Source organism: Rattus rattus, chromosome 1, assembly GCF_011064425.1.
Source record: "Rattus rattus isolate New Zealand chromosome 1, Rrattus_CSIRO_v1, whole genome shotgun sequence".
NCBI classification, from domain to species: Eukaryota; Metazoa; Chordata; class Mammalia; order Rodentia; family Muridae; genus Rattus; species Rattus rattus.
The window spans coordinates 253,238,116-253,262,354 of record NC_046154.1 but is presented as its reverse complement, the minus strand read 5'-3'; the positions used below and the strand labels follow the sequence as shown (position 1 = coordinate 253,262,354).

The following is a 24,239-nucleotide window of genomic DNA, read 5'->3' as shown; positions in this document are numbered from 1 at the left end:
TCTGAGGTAGTTTCAAGGAGGGCTTTCCCTGGGCACTGCAGGCCTGGGTGGCTGTGCCAACCGGCAAGGCCTGAGCAGATTCCAGGGACCTCACTGAGGCCTTTGGGCTGCCAGGGGCCGGGTACAGCAGCTACCACTTGCTTCTAACCCAGGAGACAAAGGAGGTACGGTCCTCAGCATATACTCTGCACTGGTGTCTCCAGTGCTATCCGGGGGTGCACTGATCTGCTGTATTCGGTGAAGCCCTGGGAACAACCACAGCGGCCAGCTCTCTCTTTGGCTCTGTATGGCTGCCTGGCATTTCCTAGGAAGGGCACACACACACTGCCCTGGTCCTCACTGCCACCTGACTTTGGAATGCCACCCATGCATGCTCAAGTGCCCACGATGCTGGGGTGCCCAAAAGCCCCTGGAGCAGCTTCCAGCATGACCTATCACCTGGACCTGGGCTCCACCTCCATTGCCACTCAGCCTCAATATCCAAGTCATCTCAGCCATGGAGGGCGGCCCATCAGAATTCCGACTGAGCCGAAGGCGGCTTTATGTCCTGAATCTCTGTCTTTCTGTTCTAAAGTAACCATTGGAATAATTTTCTTACAGAATGATAGTTGCCATGACAACCAGAGCAAATTTCCCTTTTCTGAAACAGATGTCTCATTTAGTTGAAAATTAGAATGTGAGCAAACCCATGGGAAAAATTAATTCAAACTTTAACAGAGCACTGAATACAACGTAATCTCTCCGAGGTTAACCCCTTAACAGCTTTTCTGTGTGCTTCTGCTAACCTTCAGATCAAACCTAATTAGGCCCGCTTAGCCAATATAAATGACCTCCTCATGGCCAATCATTACAGGGGTCCCCCTGAAGCGTGAAGTTGGGTTCCCTGACAGCTGAATGGGGCTACAGACACTCCTCAATAGCATGCAGCTGAAGCAGAGCCTGCCTGGCCCTAGTTTCTGCTTCTCCAGAGCAAGCATTCAGCCCCAAAGTGGGCATATTCCCCAAGGTGCATCTGGGATAGAGTGACCCTCCGGCTGAACCCATTTCCTGGGCCTAGAGCATAGAGTAGTAGAGGCCCCAGGGACTCCTGAGCAGGTCTGACCCCAAAGTGTTTCCCGGCCAGAGACCATTCTTGAGAGCCCATCCTACGGGACACTGTGGGGGCTTCCACAGAGGGGCAGCTCAGGGGCCTCTCACCTACGCAGGGAGGTGTCTGCCATCACGGTTCCCACGGGCACAGAGCCATACCTAAGTGACATAGCCAGAGTACAGCACTTGGGTACCCAGAGCGCTGGTCCAGAGCCAGGCTGTCTCTTCCAACCCAAAACGATAAAAATAACCACCCTTCTATATGGTAACACCCTCTGTACTTAGTTGCTCAGTTAACCCTTGGGATGAAACGGGTGTGAGCTCCCCGTTCAGGCACAGGAAGTGCGAGCACAGAGAAGGCAAGCATATCTGTGCATGCACAGGAGCAGGAAGGGGTTTGGGCCAGGAGCCCAGACACCTGCATTCTGTACTCAAGCTAATGCTTGCTGCAAAGAAGCCCCTGGGGGTGGCCAGGCACCAGCTCTCTCTTCCACAGAAGCTCCTTGCCTGGGTAGCTCCCTCAGACTCCCTGGGAGGAGCCTTCAGCCTGGCTGATCAGGGAAGAGCCTGCATCCATCACAGATTTCCTGTGGCGCCTCCAAATCCCTCCACAGCTCCTCCACTGTCTCCAGGAAAAAACGCAGTCCTGGTGGCTTGGCACGCAGGGCCCTTGACACTCAGTTGACACTCAGACGATCCAGGCCAGGTTCTCTAGAAGTTTCCCCAACAGCCTTGACTGTACTATTAGGCTCCAGAAGCAGCCACAGCCAGGCCTGTAGCTAACCTTGGGCTTTTTTTCCTGCCACCCCCACATCGGAGACGCTAACTTCCCACCCATGCCTCATGTTCGTAAGGACCGACTCCAAAGCCATCTCCTCCAGAATGTCCCCTCCTCAGGCACAGGTTCCCCTCCCCATCTTGACGGTCTGTTGGAGGCTTCTCCAACCCAGGCCTAGTGTTCAGATCTGGCCTCCCATGTCTCTTATACCTGGCGGACGGCTGAGCCACGTGACCCTCAGGGAAGATACGTTCAAGGAGTGCATAGACGAAAGACGAATGCAAACTGGAATAAGCCAGCTGCTCTGCCTGGGGGCAGGTGTGAAGACCTTCCAGATTAGTCTCCTCCCCTCTGCACCCTCCTAGTGGCAGTCCCGCCCAAGGACCTGCCAGTCAAACTTCAAAACGATGACTCTAGCAAGGATGCCTGCCCCTGGCTAGTCTCCCTCACCCTCTCAGGAGCCAGCCCAGGTGGCACAGTGTGACCACTGTGCAGGGAAGAACCTGGATCTGGGTGTCACCACCTGCACTCTGATGCTCAGAGAGCTTGACTCTGGGGGACCCTGGCTGCCTCCATGGTGGACTTGGGTACAGAGGGTTGGACCCCTGGTAGAGTTCTTTAGATAACACCGTAGCCCTTTGCAGGAGACCCGCCTCAGCCTGCTAACTCATTCCCTCCTCTTGAGGTGCTCTGGTATCTCGCCTTCCCACAGCGGCTCAAAACAAAATAGTTACCCAAGCCTAGAAGCTACAAGTGCAGCTGTGGGTGAGCCTTTAAAACAGCCTGCCCGGTTCCCACCTCTGTCAGGCCAGCTTACCCGCAGGATGCTCCCATCAGCCCCCTTGAAGACAGGCTTTCCTAAGCCACTCCCCAAGGGACCAGCGACAGCACAGCTAAGTGGTGTCTCAGATGAAACTGTCATTTGTCACCCAGAACCCTAACTAGGCTGTAACCCCCTTTTGCAATAGAGAACCAAGGCTCAGAGACACCAGAGATTGGACCACAGCTCCCAAGTCCAGGGTCCAGACTGCACAGTGCAGACGTCCCACCTCCGGGGGACATCCTCTCCTACGATGGCAGAAACTTAAGGCAGTTGTCTCCTCTGTATCCCTGGGTGCTGCTGGCATGCAGAGGTCAGAGGATGGGGGAAGTGGACAGGTAGTAGCCAGTATGGCCCAAGGCTAGGGGTGAGTGGGCAGGGACCCACCAGCTGCCCGGTGTCCAGAAGCCTGTCACTCAGACACCCGCTGGGGCCACAACAGCAGCCACCAAGTCAGAAGCAGACGGTGCAGCACTGCGGAGTGGGTCCCTTGTCATTCCTAATTAATTTTCCCCACCCTTCCAATATGTGGAATCGCTCATCTTTTGTTTTGCTGGGACTCTGTGCGGAGACAGCAAATGATTCGTCTCAGACGTTAATCTTGAGTGGGAGAGTGAGCAGGTGCACAGCAGCCTGAGAGGACAGAGCAGCACAGAAGCAGTGGATGGGGAAGAGAGGCAGAAGATGAGGAGAAGAGAAGGGGAGAGAACTGGGGAGAGAACTGTGTGTGTGTGTGTGTGTGTGTGTGTGTGTGTGTGTGTGTGTGTGTATGTGTATGTGTGTGTGTGTGTGTGTGTGTCCTTGACAGTGCATTTCCCTAGTCCACCTGTGCATATGGGCACATGAGTGTCTTTGTGTGCATGTGTGTGTGTGTGTGTGTATCACAAATGTGCGTGTAGGCTTGTGTTCTTTATTGACTATATACGTACATGTGTATAGGCCTGTGTGTGTTGAATGTGCATGTGTGCACAGATATACGTGCCACCAGCTCAGTAGTATCCAGGAACAAGGACGCTCCCTGTTTCAGACACCATCATAGACACAGTGCGTCATGTCTGGGATGCTGTGCACTGGGGATGGGGGGCCATGAAACAGAAGTGAACACACCCATGGCTGTCAGGCATGGTCTCTGGGGGTCTGAGCTGTGTCATATGCTACTGGCTCCCCTGGAAAAAGGACCTAAGCCTAGCCAGTCATGTAGACAGCTCCCTGGACAGGTGGCCCCTGACTGTGGGGCTGCAGACAATGACAGACAGTACTAGGTGGCCTTGCTGACCACCCTCCATGGCTCAATGCACAGCAGCCGCCTCTCTCATTGGCACAGTAAGACTTAGCCATAGGAGGGGCAGGAGCCGATGCCCAGCCTATTCTGCTGTCCTTGGGGGCCAGCAGAGAGCCAGGCCAGTGTCAGGGGGAGGGTACCCCCGCCAGCACTGCCTGAGGCTACTATCCTCATTCCCCAGTAGAGTGACCCACACTCCTGCCTCCTCCCAGGCCTGAGGTCACAGCCATCTTTCCGTATCCCTGCACATCTCCAGCTCATCGGCGATACAAGATAGCATAGCCTTCTCTGATCCATGAAGACACAGAGCAAACAGAGCAGGTTGGGGGAAGCCACTCAGTGCCTACCTGGGTCCTGAGGAGAGGTTGTCTTTGCCTCAGTAGCCGGAATAAGCCGTGAGGGCCATTACCTCAAGCTAAAGATACCCCAAGAGTAGGACAGCCCAAGACAAATGCTGGAAGGGGACTTCTGGAGAACGGACCTTAACATGAGTAAGACAGCAAGAGGCCACCAAGCCAGGGAAGAGGAAGGACCAGGCTTTTGACAAATCTTCCTCAAGCTGGGCCCCAACTCACACACCTTGACTCCATTCCAGGCTCCTCTACCAGAGTCTCCAGAGCCCAGACCTCCAGCAACAGGTCCCTAGCCCACAGTGAGGATGCCCCAAGCCAAGACACCAGTATAAAATGGTTCCTGCTGGGCACACTCACAGACTGAGGCAGGGAAACCCTACACTGAGCTATGCACCAAACAGGACTCTGACTTCTAATAGAGCTGCCCACAACTTACTCTGAGTCTTACAGACATGACCACAATGGAACCCTAATGTCAAAAGGCAGTCTAATAGACACACACACACACACACACACACACACACACACACACACACACACACACATATCGTGTGCACAGCAGAAAAGTACCACAGATATAGTTTGTGAAGATTTTAAGAGGAAAGGCAAGGGTTCTACCCCAGGAGTTGGACATCAGGTCCTGGACCAGCCCATAACTCACACAAGACCGATGGAAGATTCCAAGTCTGCACATAGCATAGCAATGAGCGAGCTGACAAGAAGAGACCTTCGAGGGTTCCTAGAAGCCAGGTGGGATGTAGCCATGGCCATAGCAGGGCTGGATAGACACAGCAAGGCTCACTGCATTCCACCAGCAGGCAGCCATAGCTGAAGCTGTAGAAAGCCAGAGTGGTGGGGCCTAGCTCAGGGCAGCAGGATGCTCAGACCTGAGCAATACTCTAGATTCCTGGCTCCCGTACCCAGGACCTGGAACCCAGTCTGGTCAGAGGAAACACGATTCTCTACTATGCTTTTCCCCTAGCAAAGCCATTCAAGCAGCACCTTGTTGTGACTGTCCCAAGGGCACCGTGCTTCCCTCCGACTCAGCTCCCCGTGATCCGTGTGGGGACTTCCTTCCTAGCAAGTCAGCTTCTTCCTGAGACTCAGTACTTTGATCTCTACAGTGAGAGAATAGCGGAAGCCTCACTAATTGTCCTGGGGATTGTGGTAGGACACACATCTGTCACACCGACTGGCTTCCCTAAGCACCGTCAGAGACAGACAATGTTCCCAGGCTGCTCCATTCCTGCCCCCAGGCTGTGCATCAAGCCTACTTAGCTGTACAAAGTAAGAGAATGGGACATCAAAGAGGACATGAGTGCCCACCCCCAGAACCCCCTCCCAAGAGGCCACCGGGCACTTGCTGTTCCATGCCCGGCTCTGGAAATGCTGTCTACAGTTACCAGCTATGTAAAAGAAACCTTTATTATTATCTATGCTCTCAACACTGGGTGGCCGCAGCCAGCCTACCCCACGATGAGACACCAAGTACGTGCCAGGCAATGTCTCTATCTGACCTCTTTTAATTCTCCGTGACACAGAGACTCCGTGTGTCACTGTCACGCAAAGCCACGGCTCTGACCACAGCCACACTGCTGGCACGGGCACACCAGGCTGGGTTCTCAGTCCGGCCTTGCAGAATGCTCAGCTTGTCCCTGACGCCCTGGCTCCTAGACACAAGAGAAGTCTCCTCCTTAGGCCTTGGGGTCCAGCCCTGATGGGAGGCAGCCCAGCCAAACACAGAAGCTGTATCTGAGCCCAGCCGCCGGGGCGCAGGCCCTGCAGCCCTGGAGCGGCTTCCCGAAGTTCAGCGTCTCAGCAGGTTTCGATGCCTTCTTTCAAAATACCAGAAGTAATTAGAGCAGATGGGCCCGCTACGTGCCAGCTCCACTCTCCCCCTCACTCCCTTTTTTCTTTCTCTTTCTCTCTCTCTTTTTTTTAAAATCAAGGCCGTTTTTAGTTAAATGAGAACAAAAAATGCATCCAAAACCCATAAATGAATAGGGTGTATATGCAGGACTTAAAAAAAAAGAAGAAGAAGAAGAAGCAGGATTTTGTAAAAGCTGACTCTTCCCTCTTCCTGAAGTTACTTCCACCCCAGAGCTGCCCTGGGTGGCGGACATACGCCCGGCTGTAGCTCGGGGGACCAGCAACCGTGTCAAGAGTCCCACAGAGTCACCGTGTGCCCATGAGGGAGGCAGGGTTTCCTCAGACTCCTGCCCCTTCTTTCCCCTCCAACGCTGGGAAAGAGTGGGCCCAGGTCAAAGGCACAGGGAAGCAGGCATCTGGCCTTTGGTCTGGGGGAACTGGTGAGAGTGGGCAAGCCAGGAGTAAGCCAGGAGGTGGCACTGTCAGGCCACGGTGTTCAGAGTCCAGCCTGGAATGGGAACCTAGGGAGTGAGGGGTTGGCGGTGTGGGTCAAGAAGGGGCCACAGAGAGATGCACACACAGGAAACAGTCCAGGGAGGGATTAGAATGGACTCCCCGCTGCTTGGAATCCCCCCTCCCACCGGTGCACTCATCCATTCCAGGAACATTTATCAACGTAAGCCAGGTGCCGTGTCAAGCTTCGCAGTTAGAGATTACGTGTGAAAGAGGCCCCTGGTCTCAAGTATTCCAGTGAGCAGAGGCGATGCTGAAGAAACCTGTCATTGGGGTGACGTAAGGCACTCCCGTCCCGTTCTGAATGAGCTGGTGGAGTGCTAGACCAGAGCAGACTCCCGCCGACAATGCCCACAAAGATAAGCACAAAGTAGGACCCACCCCACACACACCTCACTCACACCAAGTACCCCCATTCCTAGTGGCCCCAATGCCCAAGCCTGAAAAGCAAGCAGTACGGTTGTGTGGGGCAAGGGAAAGAATCTTCGTGACCCAGAGAGCAAAGATCCCATCAGCAGGACACTGGAAGCACTTGCCAGGAAGAACGGTGCAAAGACGTTTAATCGCACCCAAATCCGGGGCTTCTGCTCATCTCATGGCTCTGCGTGTGAGAAGACGGGAGTCGATCTGTCAGGTGTCAAGTGACCAAGGACCCATCTCCCACTCAGACCACACCAAGCCTCTCGAGAAACCAGTAAAAAAGAGAAAGAACAGAGCTGGCCAGGACGACAGCTCGGTAGTAAGGGAACTTGCCGAACCTGTGTGAGACTCTGGGTTTCATCCCCACACCACTGAAACCAACTGAAGGACAGATTACCCTTGCCTCAAATAGTGCACTAGGCAAAAGACTTCAGAAAGGAAGAACGTAGGCGGTCAGAAACCATGGAGAGGTTCCAAGGCTCATGGCAGCACCAGCACCCGCCCAAGAGGGAGGAAAACCTAGAGCCTTATGGTACCAAGTGTTGGCAGGGGTACAGGTAAGCAACTGCTGGCAGGGGACATCACTTGGCAAACCGACTTTGCTGAAGAGATTGGAGGGCTGGAGAACTGACTCGGTTGTGAATAGGTGAGGACCAGGAGTTCAAATCCCCAGCGCACACATACAAGCAGGGGGCGTGTGGCGGCTGCCTGGAGTCGCTGCTGGCATGCAGAGCCCTGCTTGCATATCCCCTGTGACAAGAAGATCACTACCTGTTAAAACCACATGGACTCTCATACTGCCATCCTGTGTATAAGTTTTCCCACCTGAGTAACGACCTGCTGATTCCCTCCCATGGTGTTCAAGTCCACCCCACCCCTGTGGGCACGACTACACCTCTGAGGCTGGAAAGGACATCTGAACTCCACACATCAGCCAATATGTCCAGGGAGAGAGAAGAAATAACCTTACTGGTTAGTTTTAATCAACAACTTGACAAAATCATCTGGGAAGGGAATCTCAACGAGAGACTGACGAAAGGAGGCGGGCTACAGGTCCATGGGGCTTGTCTTGAATCATCTGAATTCAATAACCATCAGTCACTCTCTCCCACCATGAGCTGCCCTGAGGGTAGCTGACCAGCGCCCGGAAGTTGACTGTGTCAGCCTCAAACCTTAGAGCACTGTTGGTGGGGAGGGCTCATCCTACACACCTCACCCACGTCTGGGTAGAGTCCAAAGCTAGGCCGAGAGGTTCTGAAGCTACGAACACGTTTTTAAGGGCTGGTTTATACCATTTCCACGTGTGTGGCTTCTAAGATCCCTGGGACACCAGCCACTAAGCCTTCTTCACCAAGGGTCCTGGGAGGGTCATGCACCTATCCCGAGACCTCATGACATCGTCACACGTACTAGCCAGACACTGAACCTCGGGGAGGCTGTTCAGCTTGGCCAATGCTTCTGCAGCTTAGTGACAGGGATAAAACTTCAATCCTGGGCAACAGGGCTGACTCACCAGCCCAGGGATGCACGGGCAAGAGGCACAGAGGCCTCATTAGCAGAGGCGTGATGATGGCTGCCCCCAGGGCCTCCAGAGGCCATGGAATAGATGAGGGAGGTCACCTGTAACCCACCAGCACACAGGCCCCAGCAGCGATGCACTTCCTGGGTGAGCATCCTTCTGTGGTGTGCACCACACGCCCACATGCAGAGTGAGGCGGGATCCATGAAGCTCTCCTGGAAAAGAGCCACAGGGAGCCAGCAGGTTCCAACCTCGGTGCTGCTATGGTCCTCAGGTCCACCCTGGAGGGGTACTGAGGGACGTTCCTCTGGAAAACCTACTTCCCAGTTCCTTGGGGGGAAAGGTAGGGCGGGGATGCCAGTCAAGGACCCTGAGACTCTGGCTGCCAAGCCTGTGGCTTCTGTCTCTTACTGTGACCCACCCAGGGCGTGGAAGTAGTCCCCACAGAGCCCACAAGCCTGGCACCTCCTCCAGTCTCCTGACCTTTGCCTGTGATAGCCACACCATTGCTCACATCCTTAGCTCTGTGGTCTCTTCGGTTCACAGCTCTCTCTCCATGGGGTTTTTTCCCTGACCCCAGCTTCCAGGGCTTCTTCTGGAATCAGGAGACAGCTTCTGGCCATCATCTACCATCAGGGTGAAACCCAGGACAGGAATGTTGTACTGGTGAGTCCAGTCACGTCTACGAGGCTCAGTGGGAGCCAGGTTACCAGGTTCTTAATAAATGCTCATGGACGGTTTGATACATTTACTGATGAACCAGGACAGTGATTCTCAGGCCTCCGTTTCCCCTAGCATACCCAAGTGGACTTAGGAAAATACTGCATGACTCCAGAGAGGGGAGAGCTCACCAGAAGCTGGCCAGGCGTCTGGAGCACCCCTGTCTTGATAACCCTGGCTGAACCATGTGCCTACCTGGACTCTTCTTGCCTGTCTATAAAATGGGGGTTATTGCTAACCTGACCCTCATCTGGCATAGAGCTAATCCCTTTCTGAGCATGCCCCCTTGATGATGAGTTACGAGAACCTCGAGCCACTGATGGTGCTTACCTCACCCCCAGGCCTTCATACGGACAGCCACACTGACCTCAAACCCTGCTACCATGCAATGAAATCGTCTCCCTATGGTGCAGTGGGACAAGAGAGGCTGCCATGGTTACCCAAAGTCACAAGGCTAGAGTGGCAGTGCCTTGATGTGTGCAGCCTGTGTTGCAGGCACACTGCTAACACATGCAGGTGCCAGAGGGGAGGGGACAACCCCCAGGACTGATTCCATGGCACCACAGAAACAGGGCCAGCCACCTCCTGCCACCTGCTCCCAGCCCCGGGTAGTCTCAGAGAAGAGGGTAGAACTCTGCATACAGAATGGCCTTGGGGCTATTCATGTCACCAGGCCAAGGAAAGCCTGGCGTATAAGCACAGACAGGCTGAGAATGTGAGCACCCCGCCCCCTGAGCTATACTTCCTTTAGTCCTAGCTCTAAAGCCTGCTCCAATGGGGAACATCATGGATTCCGTCGTGCCCTTCCAGGAGCACAACTACACAGCTTCCTGATTATCCCCAACCCCAACACGCACCCTGTTCATTTACTCTGCTGACCAGCCTGTGCTTCTACTCACACAGGTCTTGGGGCAAGAAGAAAGCAAGCTCTCTGGGCCTGGGGGGAAGCCAGGAACTAGAGAGGCCAGTCATGTCCACATCGAAGGTCCCACTGGGCCACTGCTGGCCAGAACTCCAAGCAGCAGGACAGTAGTTGAATTGGCAGCTGGGCTCACCTAAGCCTCATCCTCTCGGCTAGTTCAGTGATGGGATGTGGACCGTTCCCTGGACAGAGGAGCACACACCTAGGAAGCCCTAATGCTGAGTTACTCAGCTCTGGTGAGCCTGGCTGCTGGGTGGTGCATCTCCTCTATTCCCCTCGCCCTCCTTACCAGACCATGAAGGAGGGGCATCCCCACGCCATGCAAACAAAGCAGGTCTCCATTCTGAGCACTTATGGTGACTGCCATGGGCTCAGGGGAGCCCTCTGACACCTTATAGCCACCTGCTGGAGGAGGGCTCACTGCCATCCCATTCTGTAAGAAAGTGAGTTAAGATCATCCGGTCACCCAGTGATGCCCAGGGTCACACAGTCCCCAAAATGTGAGACTAAATTTAAGCTCAGTTTTCTTGGTCCCTAAGCCATGCCTTTAACCTTTACAAACCTCTTTTTTTAAGGGTGTGTGTGTGTGTGTGTGTGTGTGTGTGTGTGTGTGTGTATGTGTGTGGTATGTATGTATGTGGGTGGCATGTGTGTATGTGTGTGGTATGTATGTATATATGTGGGTGGTGTGTATGTATATTGGTGGTGTGTGTGGTATGTTGTGTGCATGTGTGTATATATGTGTGTATATGTGGTATGTATGGTGTATATGTATGTGTATGTGTGTATATGTATCTATGTGGATATGTCTCTATATATGTGTATGTATGTGGTGTATGTGTATGTGATGTGTGTGTGTGTGTGTGTGTGTGTGTAAGTGTATATGTGTATGTATATTCATATGGTATATGTGTGGAGAGACAGAAAGTGTGTGTGTGTGTGTGTGTGTGTGTGTGTGTGTGTGTTGGGGCAGGTTGTAAACCACAGTGCAGAGATCCAGTCTTGATTCTTGACCTCACACTCAGAACCTCCACCTCTCACCCTGATGGCCCCGCCCTATTTTTGCCATATCCAGATTGGCCTCAGGACCCAAGACATTGCTCAGACTTCCATATGCGCTCCTGAGCTGAGCTGTCGCATAAGCAGGCTTCAGACCAGCCGCTGCAGCCTGACAGGCAGCCTCAGACACCTTCTCACAGCCTTGCCTTTGGTTTTGAGTCCCTCACACCCTTGAATGTCCAAGTCCTTGAGAGGCAGCAGGAGAGCACATGGAGCCCTTGAGTATCACAAGCCCCAGGCAGAGACAGCAGGCTCCTCCTGGGGCAGGAGAAAGGGTCAGGCTGGCCCTTCTCCCTTTTCCAGGGCTTCATAAGACCCACACAGGTCCTAACCACACCTTAGTCTTAAATCAAAGACATCAAGTCCAGGGCTCCCAGATGTAGTGTTTTCTTAGCTCACCTGGAGCCCTCCACAGTGCCACTCCCTCCCTGCCTATGAGAGCCCATGTCCTCCCATGGAGCTGGGGTCATCTACCTCCTCTGGGGAGCTTCCTCTCACCCTGCCAACACTTTACACCCTGTGGCCATGCAAGGGCCAGTAGATCTGTCCACTTGTGGGAAGTGGACAACAGATCAGCCCCACAGGAGTATTGTGGAGGCTTTGTTCCATGGACTAATGACACAATGCCACAGGCAGCAGCAGGATCACCACCACCTTGTTCATTACCTGATCATCGTCACTACCAACCACTGCCGTCATCACCAACATCATCATCACCGTCATAGCCATCTTCACCAACATCATCACTAACATCACTGCAATCCTGACATCATCATAACTGACATCAACATTATTATTGCCACCACCACCACCACCATCATCACCATCATCATCACCACCATCATCACCATCACCAACATCATCATCACCATCATCATCACCATCACTATCATCATCACCACCATCATCACCATCACCACCACCATCATCACCATCATCATCACCATCACTATCATCATCAGCACCATCATCATCACCCCCATTTATCACCACCATCATCGCCATCACCAACATCATTATCACCATCACAACCATCCTAACCACCATTGCTGTCCGCAGCAGCACTGCTATGGTCAGTTGCCATTGTCATGGACACAGTGACCATCACAAAGATAGTCTGGACCCATGGTCACTTTGAGCACCGCCCAGCTGGGTGAGTTCAGAGCAACAGCCCAGTCAGTCACTGAGTCTCTGACAGAATAAGGATTCCGTGTGCGTTTGTCTTTAAACAGCTGCTGTCCCCGTATGGGAAAGTGCCCCGAGAGACCGTCTGACACTCCCAGATGCCTTTCCTCAATTACGTGGATCAATCGTCTTTCCAACATCACATGCCTTTTCTTGGGAGGGCAGAAGACAGACAGAAGGGGGAGATCCCTCGGGCTAGAGGCTCGTGTTTAACACAAAGCCCTGCGGCTGCAGCCCCTCCCCTGCCTAGCTGTGTCATCTTGGAAGGTGTGTGCTCTCTCAGCCTCTGTGTCTTTATAGTACCCACCTGCATGGACAACAACATTACCTATATCCATAACTATATCTGTATATGTAATCTGTATCTCTATCCTCACCTATATCTCTATCGATGTCTATATCTATATCATCCATATATATCTTGCAGGGGATATAGGTGCTGTTACCCTTCCTTGGTTCCAGATGGGGAAACTGAGGCTCAGGGGGTGACAGTAGCCTGCCTGGGGTCAAACAAAGGGTAAAAGTGACAAGACTAAGTCCCAGATCCTTGTGTCCTCATTGCCCTGGTCCCAAGCCTCAGCTTTGGGTCCTGAGCACCTCCAGGAAGACCGGAGTCACCGCCACCCGCTGCCTCGCCCCAACTGCTGGTGAAGATGGGGGCCGATCACACTCACCATGGGGAGCCGTAGATCCTGAAGCCACGCACCGTGACCTCTGAGTCCTGCAGGTAGATGCAGTTGGTCAGCAGAGACTGCACGTTCTCATAGTTCTCCGGCTTCAGCTTGGACACGGACGGGAAGTAATAAAAGTCCTGCTTGATGAGGTCAGCCATGAACTCCTGGTCGAAGGTCAGCTCGTGGTTGCCCGCGATCACGATCTTGTACTCGTAGGGCAGGCTGCCTGCGGGGTAGGCATGCACAGAGCTGCTGGCGGCCCTTGTGGAAGCCACAGAGCCACCAAAGGGGGATAGCTGGGGACAGCCACTGTGGCCCCTCAGCAGGGGCACCCCACTGCCCCCATCCTGTGTTCTGAATCAGAGGAGCCCAGTCATTGCCCCTGGCTCAGCCTGCCTGGCCTCTACTGGCCATCAGTCCTTGAGCACGGGGCAGTGTCCTCCCAGCACATACGCTGCCTCATTTTTCTCTGCTACCCTCCCTTCTGTCTGACTAGAAGAAAACCTCGCCAGGGCCATAGGCCCCTGCTGCCACCAGTCTCTCAGCTTTCTCCACCTTGGGTCATCGCTCCTCAGCTACACACGCAAGCTCTTGGTAGAACCTTCAAAGTTTGAGATGCTGCACTCAGGGAAAACCCCAAAGCCCAGTGGCACCAACGTGGAATTCGCAGCCAAAACAAGGTTCCAGAACGTTCAGCATTTTGAACACTGTGGTCTGATGTCATCTGCAAGGTTCAGACCCAAGAGCCACACAATCAAGTTACAAAAAACCCAGGAGGCTAACAGCTTCAGAGTGACCAGCAGCGCCCACCTGCAGGGCGTCCACCCCGTTGGCCCAGAAAATGCCATTCACCCTGCCCACACGCGGTGCCCAGGCTCCATTCTGCCCAGCCCTCTGCCTCAGTTGCTGTCCAAAGGAAGTTGTAATGGCTCTGGAAGTCCTGGTTTGAATTTTTTAAAAAAAATGTTGGCTGTGGAGATAGATTAAAGTGTCTGCTTTGTTCCAGTTCCAGAACCCATCTGATGTTGCTGGGGGTGTTGTTGTTGTTTGTTTGTTTGTTTGTTTTTAAAATACAGGCCTAGTGGCACACACTTCTAATCCCAGTCCTGGGGAAGCAGAGAGAAGTGGGTCCCTGGGCTCACTGGCCTGCTGGTCTACCCTACCTGATGAGTTCCAAGTTAGGGATAGATCTTGTCTAAAAAAGAATCAAGACAGAAAATGCCTAAGGAATGACATGGAGATTGACCTCTGGCATACATAGACACACACACACACACACACACACACACACACGCACATGCACACATGTACGCACGTGCACACACATGCAAACACATGCACATGTACTACACACATGCCCATGCACAGTTATACATGTCAATGTGAGCACACACACAACCAATGTGTGAGTGTTCCCAGGAGAACCAAGTCTAGCCTTCCGCCTGTCCTCCTGGTAACCCACGCTTAGGATCTGGAGTCAGAATCAACAACTGTGTTGAGATTCAGCCGTCACATGCATTCTGGGGAGAAGCCTGCTCCTGCCCTCAGGTGGGAGCCAGGATGGGCAGGTCAGGCTCAGGGCCTTGTGATATGATACGACACCATGTACCCGCTCACTGCTGCATAACCCAAGCAAGACAGAAAGGTGAAAATTAGGGGGCGTGGGAATGGCAAGGAGCCCCTCACCCACCCGAGTCTGGCTGAAGCTTCTCAATGCCTGAGGATCAAGGGTGTCACAGTCTTTCACAGAGACAGATTTCAGATCAGAATGTTAGAATGGCACTGAGCTGTGCTCGAAGCCCGAGTGCGGGCTTGGGATATGCCCTTACTTCTTCCCACACGTGACCTGCGGTTTCCTCAGAATCTGGCTAACAAGGTGATTAACTTTGTTCACAGTGAAAACACCTCTCAGTTACCTGTGTGACCCTTGTGACCCAGCCCAGTGCTTCACCTTATCAGCCTTAATCCTACCCACAGAACTTCAGAAAGGATCCCTCTGAAGAGAGAGAGAGAGAGAGAGAGAGAGAGAGAGTGTCAGACAGAGAGACGAGAGAGACAGACAGACAGAGACAAGAGAGAGAGACACAGACAGACACAGAGACACAGACAGAGACACAGAGACACAGAGAGACCTTAGAAGCCTTTGGAGATGTAAATTCAGAAGCCACTGAATCATATAAGAAATTACAATAAAGACAGTTAAGGTCAATTCTCTCTGTCTCTCCCTCCCACACCCTACCTGGTGCACAGTCACATATGTGGTACAGTGGTGAACTTTTTTTCCAAGTCTCTCCCTTTCCCTCTCTCTAATACTCCCTCCTGAAGACTCTGTCAAAATGTCTTCCAGGAGCTGGAGAGATGGTGCAGCTGTCGAGAAAGCTTCTGCCTTTCCGGGAGCCTCTGTGCAGGTCCCAGCACTCACATCTGGAGGCTCACAGCTGCCTGGAACTTCAGTCCCAAAGGGACCCGACGCCCTCTGGTGGCCTCCATAGTTGCTGCACTCACATGCATTCAGACAAAATGTTAAAATGGCCCAATACACTGATTCTGCTCCTTACTGACTCACTGACTTGTCCTGAAGTTCTTTTCTATAACTTCTCTTGAGTGGAATTTTTTTTTAAAGGAACTACCCAGCAGAAGTCTCCAGCTCCCTATGACAAAACCACATTCTAACTGCAATAAAACTGAACAGTCTAGAAGCCAGGGACACACTTTTCCAAGCGGGCCCACCTGAGGCCTACACAACCTGCTTGACCACATGCCCGACCATCAAGGTAAGGGGCTGAGGATGTCCAGTGATTCTCAGCCTAGCTAGGGCACTGTGGAAGTGGAAGAACCCAGAAACGCATGAGATCCCAATCTGCACACTGACTCGATGCCCCTAAGCCTGTTTATCAGCTCTGGAAAGCCATGGTGAGAGGACAAGGCTTAGTTTCGGCACTAACCTCCTCCGTGGGCCCACGCCCCACCCCTGCCGAGTGCCTTAGCTTCCTCACACATGAGATGGGAACAGGAACTCCGCCTGGGCGAGAAACCTCTGGTGCCACAGAACACACTGGATGGAAATGGACAAAAACTTTTGACATTCTAAAGGAAGAAGTGAGCCTCTCGGAGCCAGAATTTACAAACTAGAAGTTACACGCCCCACCCCCACCCCAGGCATGTTCGGCTTGCTACAGCTTTGGTTGTTTTGTTTTGTTTTTAAATTGAATTTGTTGCCAGCAATAAAAATTTGAGAGAGTCCCAATAAAACTTCACTCTTCTTGGTTTCTAAAAATAAACAATTGTTTTCGTTATTTTGTAGTTACTAACATTCGGTGGTCCTGGCTCAGTCAGGAACTGCTGCTTATCTGTCCCCTTGAACAGGAGGACAGTGCCCACTTCCTTCAGTCCCTGCCGGTCCTACCATCTCACAGAGTCCAGGTCACTCAGTTTGACATATTGTCCACTGTCAGGCATTTGGAGTTTGGGGCTTCGCAGTAACCATGCCCAGGCCTGGAAGGGTCAGTGGGAGGTGGGTGATGACCATGTGGGAGACAGAGCTCCCAAGTCCCATCCTGAGGTTTACTGCAACCTAGTCCTTGTGGAAAGCCCAGGATCAGGGGAGTGGGTGTTATCTCCGTCCCACCACATTCCGGTGAACAAAGCCACCTGCACCACAGCAGCTGAGCACTGCACTGTGATGGATGCACTGGTAGCTACTGGAGCTGGGGGCTGAGTGCACAGAGCAGTGGGAAGGAGCTGAACTGACCAACTGGAGCCCACCATGGGGAGCATCCTAGCATCATCAAGATCTTGATTCCCCACAGAGCCATCCAAAGTAGATGCCATTAAATCCACTCCATATCCGAGGGCCTTGAGCTGAAACTGGTAGACTGGAGGGGACTCATGGCTCAGGTGCAGGGGTGATGTTCTAAATGTCAACTAACTCGGTGCCTCTGGGCCACTGACCCAGAGTCCTTCAAGGCCACAAGACCCTCGGAGTCAGCCTGGGAACCTTATCCGTCCTTCCCCAAGCACAGGACAAGGACCAGACCAAGGGGTGGCAAGGATGGATTGGGTGGCCACCATTGGCTGCCTACGTCCCTGATTCATCCTGGCTTCCACTTCGAGTGCGGGCGAAGCTAGGGGGTGGGGCCACACTAATGGATTTCTGTCATGTCTCTAACTGGGGTGCTACTTAAGCAAATCAGCAAATTACGCTAACTGCACAATCCCATGCTTCTGCAGTGGTGTCTCTGTGGGGGCTGGGTGTGCAGGAAGCTGTCAGCTCTCCTCAGGAGCTCCCAGTGGCAGACAAGGAGAGCTGAGACCCATAGTCTCCAGGGATTATGACAGAGGACAAAGAACCACCTCCCAAGCCCGAGGCCAGGCCGCAGGAGGGAGCTGTACCTTCCCAGGGTGACAGGTTCAAATACCTGTTCCCTCCCACAAGGTGGGTGTCAGAGGCGGCACCCCATCCCTGACACACAGGTCTAGCCATGAGTCCATCTGTCTGGGAGGTCCGTTGGACTCGACAGTTCACCACCTGTGATCCCCACAGATGCTAAGCCTTTCTCTTTCCTTTTGACATCTGAGGGAGATGGTTTGGGTTGCCAGCCAAAGCATAAGACATGCTAGCCAAGGAGTGGCTAAAAAAAACATGGGTGACAGAATCTCCTGGCACTCCTGTGACAGCATGGAGGTATATTCTGAACCACCGTGCCTTGTCTCTCAGCGGGTGTTGGGGGCGGGTGAATTGGGAGGTAAGTAGGAGGAAGGGTGAGCGAGCGGATAGACAGACAGACAGATATAGAGATAGACATAGACAGACAGATGAATGCGTGGGTATGTGGGTGGATGGACGGGTGGATGGGTAGTAAATGGGTAGATGGATGAGTGGGTGGATGGGTGGATGGGTGGGTAGTGGCTGGGTGGGTAGATGGATGGATGGATGGATGGGTAGTGAATGGGTAGATGGATGGATGGGTGGGGGTAGTGGCTGAGTGAGTGGATGGATGGATGGATGGATGGATGGATGGATGGATGGATGGATGGATGGACGGATGAGTAGGATGGATGGATGGGTAGGTAGTGACTGGGTGGGTAGATGGATGGATGGGTGGATGGGTGGATGGATGGATGGATGGCTGTATAGTAAATGCGTGGGTGGGTGGGTAGGGGGTAAGGGGAGGATGGATCAGTGGATTGGTAGGTGGGGGAAAGAGTAATTGAGATGAACGGATAGATGATTAAATGACAGGGTGTGTGTAACAGATGTAAGGGTGGGCGGCTGGAAGGGTATAAATGGATTTTTACAAGACTGCATGCTGTTGTGGGTGGTAGATGGACAGACCAATGGGTAGATGAATGGGGAGGTGGGTGGAGGAGTACATTTCTCAATCAATCTGCTGAGAACACTGACTGTCTCCTTCACATCAAGAGAATCTCCATCTTCCTAGATCCTTCCTTCCCCCCAGGACCCCGTCCCTGCCGGGCGATGCCTTCAGGCTTCCTTCCTTCGTCTATGTAACTGTCCGTCTGTGAGTCTCCTCCGGCCCTCCCTGTTCTCGAGCAGACGGGGAGTATGGAGCCCAGATGAAGGCTCTTCAATGACCTGGTCATCAGTGACTTAGATGAAACCCCCCCTCTGATTTAGGGCTGTGGCCCCTCGTTACAGGTTTGCCTCCCAGTCCCACAAGCCAGAACATCTCGCCCATCAGAGTACGATAAGATTTCTTGTATAGCACTGCCTTCCCACCCTCTACCTGCTGTCCCCACTGTCACCCACCCACAGCAGAGAAGAGGTCTAACAGCCTCCATCCAGGGAGCCTCTAGCGCACGGACAGACAGGAGCCGGACCCCTGGGCGGGGGTGTTCCACAAGCAGAGATGGAACACATCACCTAAGACCAGGTCACACGGTCACCCTTTGGAGCCAGGAATGACAAATGCACGAAGCCAGAAGAAGCAGTCATTGGAAGGTCCAGGCAGGGACGGTTCAAGTGAGAGAGTCTTAGCTAGTTGGTCAGGCTCAGGGTGTCAGACATGTCCAAATGACTTTAGTTTTTCTCTGACTTGCTCGGCCTGACCTTCCTGAGCTGATGCATTGGTCAGCCTGTCCAAATGCATGCTGCACTGGGGTGGGGCCCACGTTCACTGAAGCTGAACTCTGTTAGAAGCCCAAGTCTTTGTCTGCTCTGCTGTAGTCCGCAGGAAATGTTCTTTTATGGCCCTGAAGATGACAAGAGCAGTTTAGTGACCTACTATGTTCTGTTGCTGTGGAGACACCATGAGCAAGGCAACTCTTATAAAAGAAAACATTTCACTGGGGCTGGCTAACAGTTTCGAAGGCTTGGTCCATGATCCTCATGGCAGGGAACATGGTGACACACAGGCAGACTTGGTGCTAGAAAAGCGGATGAGAGTTCTACATTCTTATCCAAAGGCAGTGACCAGAGCTAACATGGGCTTTTGAAACCTCAAAGCCCACCTCAGTGACACAAAGTTCAAAGGACTCCATAGCCCCACAATGGGAGGTGTTCTAGGTGGCCTTTCAGGGTGCACTGGGAAACTGATCTTCAACCCTTGAGCTCAAAGGCAGCCTCTACCCCTGGCTTTCAGAACCGGTAAACACACCCTACCATGTCAGTGTGGTGACACTAAGCCATCCACCCAGAAGCTACGCTCCCCTTCCAGCTTACTTGAGATGCTGCCTTTGGTAGTTATGGGTTTTTCAGTGGGTAAAGAGACCATGAACTGTCAAATCAGGGGAGCAGATGAGGGTGACACGTGGGTTTTCCTTTTCATTTGCCAGATGTGTGGAGTCCAAGAAATCCCCACAAAGCTTCCAAAGGCAGCCAGATTGGGGTGCACAGAATGCTGAGGGACTCCAGTGGGAGCCTGCTAAGTCCTGACATTAATCTCTCTCTGAAGAGGTTACTAATCTTTATTGCTAACCTGTCCTATCCCATCCCAGGCCACACTGTATCCACACAGCATGATCCATTACACTCTGTGAGAGGCACACACATTTCTACACCATCAGCGCTGGTCCCAGAGTGGCACATTGCGCCTGGCAGGGTTTTAGCATGCTCTAAACACAATGACAATCAGGAAAGTACCCACTTACTGCTTTTTTCCTTCCTGCCCATTCCCTGTCTCACGGAACACAGCAGAGGGGGGTGGGATGAAGAGACAGTGTAACGATCTCTGATTGCATTTTTAGTGCGTCGTTGACAGTTCTGTGTTTAAACGCTTGCCAATGTCTGGGAGAGTCGAGTTACCGTGGTGCACAGTCTAGGGGAACACTGGGAAAAAGCTAGCTCTGAGAGTCAGCAGCAAGCTGCCAGCGACCAAGTCCTAGGACCAGGCACACAGCGTGGACCCTGTGAGCTAGTGGTGTAAGGAGAAAGGAGTCTGTGTCTGACCCAGACAGGCAGAAGAGCCCTGGAACAGGACATGGGAGGCACAGGCTATGCCTACGGCCCTGTAGTGACGATTGGTAATGTGTATTTGATGCATCTTGACACCCTTTGCAAGCAAAGACCATGACCTCCAGTCTGCAGAGGAAGGCAACCCAGCAGAGTATACTGCTACAGAGCCCAATCTACCTCGCACTGGCTGGCTGACCCAAGAGGGGCCTTCAGCACCTTCGCCTGTAGCCTGCATGCTCATCCTGTGCTAGTGAGCACAGGAAGTCACACATTTTCCCACCCCAGATGTGTTCCACCCTCTGTATAAGACAGGGGTGCATGGGGGGAGAGGCACTCAAACACTTAAGAGAAAGAAGCTTACCGTGGCACCCCAGGACCCACAGGGAAGCTCGGCCAGTCAGAGGGTAAAGCAGAAATGTGAACAAGAGACTCGGCAGTGGGCCACGCCACGTGGGCCGAACAGCAAGTGAGCAGGTTAAAGGTCACCAGTTTAGTGTCTCTGGGGATCTGGGGCATGTGAGCTGTTCCTCAGAGTGTGGCACTCTGGGTAATCAGGGCAAGTGGAGAGCGGTCTCAGTCGAGAGACCCACAATGGGTCTGTCGGCTGCGGTGTGGTTGGTTCGCCTGTGGAAGGCCTGCTGCTCACCCTGGCAGGTACAGTCCCTGCAGCCGGGGAGACTACAAGGCATCAAAACATCAAAACATGAAAAGCTGAAGGCTCAGATCCTGGACTTCAACTGATTACATCACAACCTGGGGGTCTCTGGAGATTTCACCCCAGAAATGAGAGCCAAGGCAGGGGAGGTTAAAATGGAGGCTCTAAAAAGTTCCAGTATTACCCAGGGCGCGAGGGGCTCGGGGACCCATTCCACCTACAGCTTCCCGCTGCAAAGACATCGCTGTGGATGGACATATGTTAGCACAGCAGGGACTCCGATAACCAAAGGCTGGCCCCATCGCACGCCTCAGCGACTCCTGTGGGTCCTGCGTGGGAGGCTCCTGGAACCACTGTGCCACACTGGTGCCCATATTTAAAAGGCAAATGCGATTTGTCTTCTGTTCGGTACTAATAGCCCAAATGTTTAACTTTCCAACATTTGTTTTTCCTGGGAAATGTTTTTCAAACAGGGACATTCAGTCCTAGCCATCATCAACTGTGTGTTTCCAGTGCCACTACAACGTGGACCACTTCAGGATGAAGGATGTGTGTGCCTCTACACCGTATATAAGGATCCCCATAGCTGAAAGGAGTCTATGGGTCCCCTGTGTCCCCCGAAGTCAAGATCTGACAGAAAATACATTCACAAAGGCCTGTGGTGGCCTCGGGAGGTCCTGAGCTTGTGCCTCCACTGGGCTTCCTACTGATGTGACAAAGCGCGGACTAAAGCAACCTGGGGTGCGGGGTGCTTGGCTCACAGATCCCAGGTCACAGGGCACTGAGGGAAGCCAAGGCAGAAACTCAAGCAGGGCAGGAGCCTGGAGACAGGAACTGAAGCAAACACTGTGGAGGGGGCTGCTCACTGGCTTGTTCACCTGGCTTGCTCAGCCTGCTTTCTTGTCCAACAGTGGACGACATGTCCAGAGGTGGCACTACCTTCATCTGTCATTAATCAAGAAAACGCACCACAGCTTTTCCCACGACCAGTCTCTTTTCTGAGGTTCCCTATTCTCAAGTGACCCCCCTGAGGTTCCCTATTCCCAAATGACCCCACTGAGGTTCCCTATTCCCAAATGACCCCACTGAGGTTCCCTATTCCCAAATGACCCTACAGAGGTTCCCTATTCTCAAATGTGTCAACTTTAAAAGAGCTAACCAGTTGGTGACGGTGGCACTCCCATGAGGCTGTGGTGGCCACTCTCATGGTTCTGCCCTGATTTCTCATCCGAGTGGTTACCTCACCTCGAGGTCACCTGTATTTGCCAACTCATGCACCTCAGGCCCCTTCCTTCCAGCCCTTCTTTCTAATGCATGCTGTGTCCCTCGGCCAGGTACTGCTCCTTCCAGATGCATTCCCTAAGCAAGTCGTCTCCAACTGCTCCTGGAAATCGGCTTCCACAGACACACAGACTCACACTTGACTCCAGAAATGGTCCTGGCCCTACACTTCTCTCCATGCCCAGTGCAGGGTTCCATATAGACTGGGTGCTCAGTACACGTTCCCTGAATGGATGTGCAATTGCCAGCCCCATACTAAGAGGACAAAAGCCTGTAAGTCAGATGAGTCTGCAAGAGTTCCCCTAGCAAAGGGCTAAGGTCATGCCAGGAGATCAAATGGTAGCCACGGATGGTGAGCGCCATGGCTAAGATACACTCGGTCCTTCTGGTGGCGGCCTGGAAAGCATACTAGATTCCATTCTGTGGCCTGGCATGAAGAGCCCAGAGCATGAAGTCCCATGTGGTAGGGCTGGCATTATGAAGCTATGGAGACCCCAGGGCCCAGAGAGAGATCAGTTCAGCTCTACAACTATCTCACCCTCCAATCTTCTAAGGGTCTCTGTTTCCCCAAACGTTACACTGGAAGTATACAAAAGTCCTGAATCCTAGGAGTCCTCTTAGTTTCCTGAGACCTTACTAGCAGGTGTAGCCTCCTCCACAGGCCAGGGCATCCCTCTCTGCAGTGGGTGACAGTCCCTGAGCTCAACAGCAGAGGAGAAAAGATGAGTCCTGTAAGTACAGAGACTTGAAAGCTGCAAAGATTCATGAGTTGAGGAAACTGGAGCGCAGGAGCCAGGAGCTGCTAACGAGCTGTGCTCACAGCCCTGGGGAACTGACAGCAGAGCCGGACAAGGCAAGCTGAGGAGAGGGTGAAGTGAGACTCAGAATGGTGACTCTGTCGGACCTGGCCAAGTCCAGACAGATATAGGCCTCACTCTAGGGGAAAAACAGGCTGAGTAAACCCAGCATCTCCTACCACATCATCCAGGGGCATTTCAAGCTCTCTGTGAGACAAATCTCAGCATGGAGCTTGGTACCCAGTAGGCACTCCATGCAAGTGTCCTGAACACATACAGTATCACTACACCTGTTCAACAGATGCTAAGCTGTGGAAAACACACACACACACACACACACACACACACACACACACACACACACACACACACAACAGCTGAATCAAGAAGACAGTCAGCTGCTTTGAGAAAAGCAAGATGCTTCACGGTGCACATCCAATCAAGCCCAAGACGAGGGCATAGAGGTTCCATTTCTAAAGCACCACTGCTAGTTGTAAGAAATTGATATCTGAAATTGGAATATCAAAAGCAGCAGTGCCCAATTGTGCTGTAAAGAAACAAGTGCTTCCTAAAGATTAAGGGATATTCTAGAAAAGGGACAGAAAGATGTTAAGGCTAGGAGATCAGAGAATTTGCTATGAGATTCTGTCTCCTAGTAATATCAGATACTCACAAAGTCTCGCCAGCATGACTGCCCACACATGAGCTGAACATGGATGACACCAATCACCAATGGGCATCCCAAACAGAACAGAAAAAAAGACCAGGGTCAACTACACACACACACACACACACACACACACACACACACACACACACACACACACACACAACCCTATAGCAATTGAGGAAAGCTGGGAGTAGGAGAAATAGTCTTTCCCAGAAAAAA

General features: G+C 52.7%; 1 protein-coding gene across 1 annotated transcript in view; it reads right to left on the bottom strand.

The window, feature by feature from the left end:
• The window catches only part of Mpped1 (metallophosphoesterase domain containing 1), a 74,175-nt gene that overhangs the window by 10,003 nt on the left and 39,933 nt on the right, over positions 1-24,239 (bottom strand). The window contains exon 4 of the mRNA XM_032918772.1: positions 13,204-13,429. Within this exon, the coding sequence (XP_032774663.1) occupies positions 13,204-13,429 (226 nt within the window). The remainder of the gene's footprint in view (positions 1-13,203; positions 13,430-24,239) is intronic.